At 40.7% G+C, this 7,050-nt stretch overlaps 1 protein-coding gene across 2 annotated transcripts in view; it reads left to right on the top strand.

The window, feature by feature from the left end:
- The window catches only part of LAMB1 (laminin, beta 1), a 71,728-nt gene extending 69,187 nt beyond the window's left edge, over positions 1 to 2,541 (top strand). For both annotated transcript variants that reach the window (XM_008567364.1, XM_008567362.1), the window contains 2 exons: positions 1,796 to 1,955; positions 2,145 to 2,541. In XM_008567364.1, the coding sequence (XP_008565586.1) occupies positions 1,796 to 1,955; positions 2,145 to 2,281 (297 nt within the window). In that variant the 3' untranslated portion in view covers positions 2,282 to 2,541. The remainder of the gene's footprint in view (positions 1 to 1,795; positions 1,956 to 2,144) is intronic.
- Positions 2,542 to 7,050: the final 4,509 nt, after the last annotated feature.

Genomic DNA, 7,050 nt, shown 5'->3' on the forward strand with positions numbered 1-7,050 from the left:
TTCCATGTCCGGCAACGGATCGCAACCCTCAGTGTTGCCCCCGTACCGGACCGGGGACCGGCAACGGGATCGCAAGCCTCGGCGTTGCTCCCGCGCCTCGCTCAGCCAGTGAGCGGGAGCCGGTCTGTACGTGGGATCCGAACCCTCGGACGGGAGCGCCGCCGCGCTTCCCAAGCGGCGCACTATCCAGTGCGCCACCGGGCCGGCCCCAAAATGACATGTTTTGAAATAGCAGTCTTTAGAGATGTAGATGGAAAAGAATGGGAATATAGAAGTGTCCAATAAGTATGACTTAGGGCCTCAAATCCAAACTTGCGTAAGAGTTTAGAAGAATGAAGTTAATTTAACGTAGGGGTGGAAGTCTTAAAACAAGCCCACTGAATTTGTATTTCTTTACTTTATTTCAGCTAGGAAGATCTTTATGGCATTTAGTTATTACCCGGCCATTTGAGAATTATTTTAAAAGCAGAGTGAAAAAAAGCTTAAATAGTGTATTACAGAGATTAGCTAGTAGAAAGCCAAATCTCACCCGCTTCAGAGTCATTTTGAATTAACCACCCCTCACTTCTCATTGGAAGGTACTATATTTTGCAGAGAAAAAAATCACTCCACTCAAATTTTTAGCTAGAAGCCAAGTAATAATTGAAATATACATCCAGTTTCTAAATTTGTGTGGACAAATGTTTATCTCCAAAAAGACCTTTTTTAAGTTGATGGGGGGCGGGTGTTGAAAATGACTTAATTTCATTTATAACTCTCTACTATTCAAAAATTTTCCTAGAAGCCACTGTAGCTTTTTAGGCATTACATAAAAGTAACTTCCCTACATCTTTGCATTGGGGAAGAGAACAAAAAAATCAGAAAAGTTCACTGCTATATTATCAGACAGCTATCTCTTCTGGTGTAGTTTGTGTAGTTCCATGCAGTTCTGAGGATGTAAGCCTTCCAACTAGTCTATTTACAGAGCATTTTTAAAATAAATGACACTTTATTGCAATAAATAACAAAATACCTTGAAATTTTCCATAAAAATATCCAGAATGAATCCCTGCAACTATCTTTCCAAACATATCCCATTTCTTCTCTCCTCACTTTTTGTAGATGCTACAGTCTCACCCTCCCTTCTTAAATCTTGTTAAATACGCCTTTTCCCTTCCTCGGATTTCAAGCCTTCATTAACCCTAAATTAGTTCAAGATACAGATGGTCCATTTCTCCAAACTGGGCTTTCTTTGATGTCCAATCTACTTTACTTCTCTACACAACTCTCCATACAATTATGCTACAACTTATCCATAAAAAAGTTCTAATCAAAAGAGAATGAGGGCTTAGTCCTAAGGACTTACTGTAACTCCGAAATTTCTTTGAAATGGTTTTAAAAATCATGTCAATTTTGCATTATTGTCTCAAGATAATAATGTCTCATACTTCCTTATACTGGGGATACAGTCTGAGAACATCCTAGGGTGTACTTACACAAACCGAGATGGTATAGCTTACTTCAAATCTAAGCTATGGGGTACAGCCATTATAATCTTATGGAACCACCATCGTATATGCTGTCTGGTTGTATATGCAGTCCGTCATTGACCTACAAATCATTATGCGGCACATGATGACTTACCAGTAAATAACTCGATGAAGCCTTTGTACCCTTGGTGGCCTTTAATCCAGAATGCTTGCTGTGCAAGTTGATATCTTTGTGATCCAAGATTCCCACGGTTACACTACTGTCCTTAAATGTAATTACTGATACTAATATTACCACTTATTTGTGTCTGAATGTGGAACTGCAGACTTTGGATGGTGAACTTGATGAAAAGTATAAGAAAGTAGAAAATTTAATTGCCAAAAAAACCGAAGAGTCAGCTGATGCCAGAAGGAAAGCTGAAATGCTACAAAATGAAGCAAAAACACTTTTGGCTCAAGCAAACAGCAAGCTGCAACTGCTGAAAGGTGGGTCTTTTTGTGTAGGCTTATGTTTTTATAAAATAATTTAAAGCTAAAGCACCCATAGAATTTGTTTTTACTTAAAAGGGGAAAATCTACTCACTTTGCATTAAGTATTTATATAGAGCCTTACAGGCAAATACTAGATTAGGTTTTGAGTTCATCATAAATTGCTGACTTTTTCATCTTCCACAGATTTAGAAAGAAAATATGAGGACAATCAAAAATATTTAGAAGATAAAGCTCAAGAATTAGTGAGATTGGAAGGAGAGGTCCGTTCACTCCTGAAGGATATAAGCCAGAAAGTTGCCGTTTATAGCACCTGCTTGTAACAAAGGAGAGCGTATAAGATGGCTGAGGTGACCAAAGTAAAAGCTACATTTTAAAAACTGACTTAATGATCTTCAAAATAAAACTCATTACCTATTTAATGTTTTTAATCACCAAATTTTGTATGGAGTTAAAGTACATTGCTTTTGTATAAATATATATTTAGTATAATTTTTAAATTGTTACTTTTCCTGATTTAATGTTCATGAATCTCTTCATTTTTACTGTAAATATGGCTTTATAAACAAGTTTACTGCCTCCATGAAGACCCTAATATTTGTTATGTCTATAAACAAACAAGGCATTACAAACAAGACCCCTCAGTCTGAGAGGTCAGCATCCTCCAAAAATCCACCCCCACAACATCACCTCCCAATAAGATTCCCAGGTTGAGGGTTAAGGAACTTAGTTACTCTAATCTCCAAAACTCCTGTGAGTAATTCATTCCTTGTTCTAGGAAAGAACAAAGGCAAAAATTTCTAGAAAATCAAGAGGGTGAATGGTGGCTTGTATCATCTAGAATAGGGTCAGGGTTGCTGTGGAGAAGGTTCCAATTAAATCAGGCCAGAGTTTATGGACAGTGCTCCTGCTAATTGAGCAATGCTATTAAAAGTACAGAAGGATGGTCTAATTTCTCAGCTTTTATACTGTATTTTGTGTGATTTCACAACTAAAGAGTCTACTACAATCTGTAGGTGAGGCAAAACAATCATGTAACAATCAGTCCATGGGATAAAGAAAATTGCTGGAATGTAACTACCAAGCCTATGTCAACTTTATAGCTGAAACAGCTGAATAACAACCCAGCCCCCGAAGTGTTTTTTTTTTCACACATTCTTCTTAGAGCAAAACTATTCTGTGGGCCACTTAACAACCACCCACACATCCAACACAGCTGAGTTTGAAGCAGGGTCTGGATAAAAGTTATGTAAACAGCTGTAATTTAAACAATAAGGCAACTTCTCTCTGGTCCAAGCCAATTATTTGTCACTTCTATTTAGGTAAGACTACTAATAAGTACCAAAATGGCCATACCACAGCATCTACTAAAAATCAACTATTTTTTCATAAGTATTTTACTTAAAATAGCAGAAACCCTCTCTGCACTCTATGCCTTTTTCAATTAAGCAACTAAAGAAAGAGCTCACTTTGCAATTGCGAATTTTAATCAGCTCAGTGAACTGGATGATTAACTCAACCACATCTTCACAAGCCATAAAAACATTGAGAATTTAGTAGATAACAGTAAGTGAACATTTAAAACTTGTTTTATAACTAGGACTTTATTCCCCACACAGATATATTTGCATTCTCATACTGAATAGGAACCCTTAAAGGTAGATTTAACTATTATTCTATGTCTCTATAGCTAGGGTTTCATATTATCTTTCACTATTCCCTAACTAGAAACTTTTTCCCTGAGAGTAGGGGACATGCTTGAGGTTTAAATATTCTAGCAGCTGACTTCCGGTCAAGATGGCGGATTAGACAGTCCCCAGCATCCCACAAATCAACCAATTTACAACTATTAAAGCAACAACAGCCAAGCTGGGGCTGCTAGAGCTCAGGGGAAGAGGAGGAGAGACAAAGTACATGAAGGCAGGAGAGACCACGATGAGAGAAAGAAAGGACTGCTCTACCATTTTGAATCCCAACCACTTCAAGGCTGGAGCGGGTGAGTGCAGGAGCAGGAGCTGGCAAAAGCCGTAGCTGTGCCCTTCGTATGAAGTTGCTTGGAGGCAGCAGAGAAGAGGGCCTTGGTGGTCCTCAAACCAGCTAGACCACTAACAGGGTTCCTGTGGACCCACATAGGAGTGAGGAGCCACTCAGAGGCTGGTGAGTCATCACAAGGGACTGGTGCACAGCCCATCCCATGGGAAGTGTTTGGAGTGCGGGTGGTGGGGGAGATGGGCCCACCAGGGGAACACGGGCACAGCAAGGACAGCTGATCTAACCCCCAGTCAGCACAGGCCCACTCTGTAGACATCAGGAATATAGAACTGCAGGACGAGCAGTTTGCTGAAAAGACTCAGATCCTGACCAGAGTTTCTACGACCTCACAAGCCGGGAAGTACCTACAAAGTCAACCATTAAAATCTGAGCCGCACAAAGAGCCTTCCCCAGGGAATCAGCAGCAAAGCAGCAATTTAGCTCAACTACAGGGCCCAAGTGCTGGTCACCTCAGGAAGTTCCCCCATTTTAGAAGTAACCAAAGGACAAGAAATTAGTTCCAGTGAAGAGTTTAAGCAGTAGAAACAGCGAATGATCCAACACAGAACTGGAAAAGCAAAATACCCACAGACCAGAGACAAAGTTTGATTAATTAGTAATGGTCTCACTTCACCAAAGAATACCTATAAAACCTAGAAGGACCAGAAGCCCCCTGGGCCCTCAAGCCAGGGAGGGGGGAGGGCCTCAGCCATGCCCCCCGATACCCACAAACAGCCCAGCAACAACCACCAAGCTACCACAGCAAACACCCCAGGCCCCCAAACTGGGGCAGTAAGGGACTGAGGGCCTTGGTCACACCCCCCTGTCATCTGCATTCAGCCCAACAATGACCAAGACACCACTGGAAGCCCCTTGGTCTCCCCTGCAGGAATGAGGGGGGTGCCATGGGCCTCAACTGTGCCCCTCCTTCCCCCCCCCATTTCCTTTCCCCTTCCCCTCTCCCCCTCCCACCCATCCCACCCATCTTAGAATGTAAAAGGAGATGGAGCTGGGGACTGACCCCTGCTCCCACAACCAGGCACACTGTCACTGCCATGGGGACAGCCCCTCCTCTTGCAACCAGGCATGTTGCTGCTACCACAGGGCCCATCTGGGGTCCTGACGTATGAAGCCAGGGACCAACCCCTCCTCCCGCATCCAGGCATGCCATTACTGCCACAGGGCCCACCTGGGGTCCTGAGGCACAGCAGCAGGGACCAACCCCTCCTGCAACCAGGCAAGGAGCATGCCAAAAACACCACTTCCATGTGGTTGGCTGACAACGGCCACCACAATAGTCACGGCTGCCACAAAAGCGGCTAGACTCCACAACCACTGTGCAGATGGCCCGCCAGCCACTCTAGTGCACTAACACAAGAGGAGTCACTAGCGGACATCAAAGATAAAAAGAGGATGTCTCTCTCCACAAACCCCATTCCAGAATGACAGAAGCAGCACATACTCCACAATAATAGTGGGGGACCTGAACACATCTCTCTCAGCATTGGACAGATTATCTAGGCAACAAATCAACAGAGTAACCATTACTCTTTCAGAAGGAGAGAAGAAATCTAGGGTTATCAGAGTGGGGAGGGAGAGGGGGATGAGGAGAGATTGGATAAGGGGCATAAAGAATAAGTACGATTTGTAATAATATATATGCTAATAATACTGACTTGGTCAACATATGTCAACATCGAACCCCCAAAATATGTATAATCAATTATGATTCAATTAAAAAAGGAAAAAAGAAAAAGAATCTAGTAGTTCACATAATATTGGGATTTCAGATTTTTAAAAGATGCAGAGTTCACTTCCAATAATGGCAAAGTAGCATATATCAGACCAACCCTCCTATCTGAACAAAATATATTTCTAAAATACATTTTAAGGCACTGGAGAGCAACCACAAGCAGGGAGAAAGTGGAGGGAAGTAGACACTTAAGAATGGAACAGCACTGACTGAAGGTCCCAATTTTAACAGGTTTTCAATTGCAGGGAGGTTAAGGAATTGGTTAAATCAATTGGTTAAGGAATCAAAGGACAGAGATGGAAACAAGCACAACAGTTGGAATGTGAAGGGGAAAATTCCAGAAAGGAGGGAGGCACAGAAGAGAGAAGCCCCCACATTCTGCAGAAACTCTGCCCAATCTCTGGTTGACTCTTGAACTATACATACACAGGGCAGACTTCAGACAGCATAGGTAAAGCTAAAACAAAGATATTTCAGCTTCTGCCCCACACAAAGAAGATAGTTTGGAGCTGGATTTCAGCCAAGTTAACTGCTAAAACTAAAATTCAGTTTTCTTCACAGTATGTAACAGCATCCAGTCTTTACAATGTATCACTCATAATGACCGTGATACAATATATAAGACCACTGGACATACAAAGAAAAAGGAAAATGTGACACATATACAATGCAATTAAAACCTGAAGGCTACTAAACATTTTTTCTTTTAGCTATGATCAACCGATGATATCTTACTCATACAGATTACAATCTCCAACCTTTCCTTAAGACTATAACTTTTAAACTGTAACCAAGTGAAGATCCATATTTCTAGTACTTTAAATTTTAAAGTATTTAATTTTCCTTTTTAGAAACTCATGCTATCTATACCAAATTTGAAAACTACCTAATTAATCTAAAATGTTTCTTGAATTTAGTTATAATATGCGAAAGTCTATTTAGCATTGAGTATTTTATTATCTAGGTGTCTCAAGAAGTGGCCATTTTAAACATTTATCAATAAATGAAATTTTATAGCACTCTTTAAAGAAAGGTCTTTACCCAGCCAAGGAAATCCATATAGGAAAAGATAGATTAAAGATTCCCTTCTGTTGTATTTCTTCAAAAGTATATGCTAAACTTTTAGTAGGTATCTCTGAAACAGATGAAAAGGTAATAACCTTTTAAATGCCTTAACATTGTTTTACAACATGGTAAAAAAGATACCTTCAGGCCTATAAAAGCAATAACAAAAAATAAGAATACACACTAGAGGTAGTCATAAAAGAACTGGGACAATCTCAACATGCACTCTAAATAACCAGTAAA

This window comes from Galeopterus variegatus, unplaced genomic scaffold (genome assembly GCF_000696425.1).
Source record: "Galeopterus variegatus unplaced genomic scaffold, G_variegatus-3.0.2 Scaffold313, whole genome shotgun sequence".
NCBI classification, from domain to species: domain Eukaryota; kingdom Metazoa; phylum Chordata; class Mammalia; order Dermoptera; family Cynocephalidae; genus Galeopterus; species Galeopterus variegatus.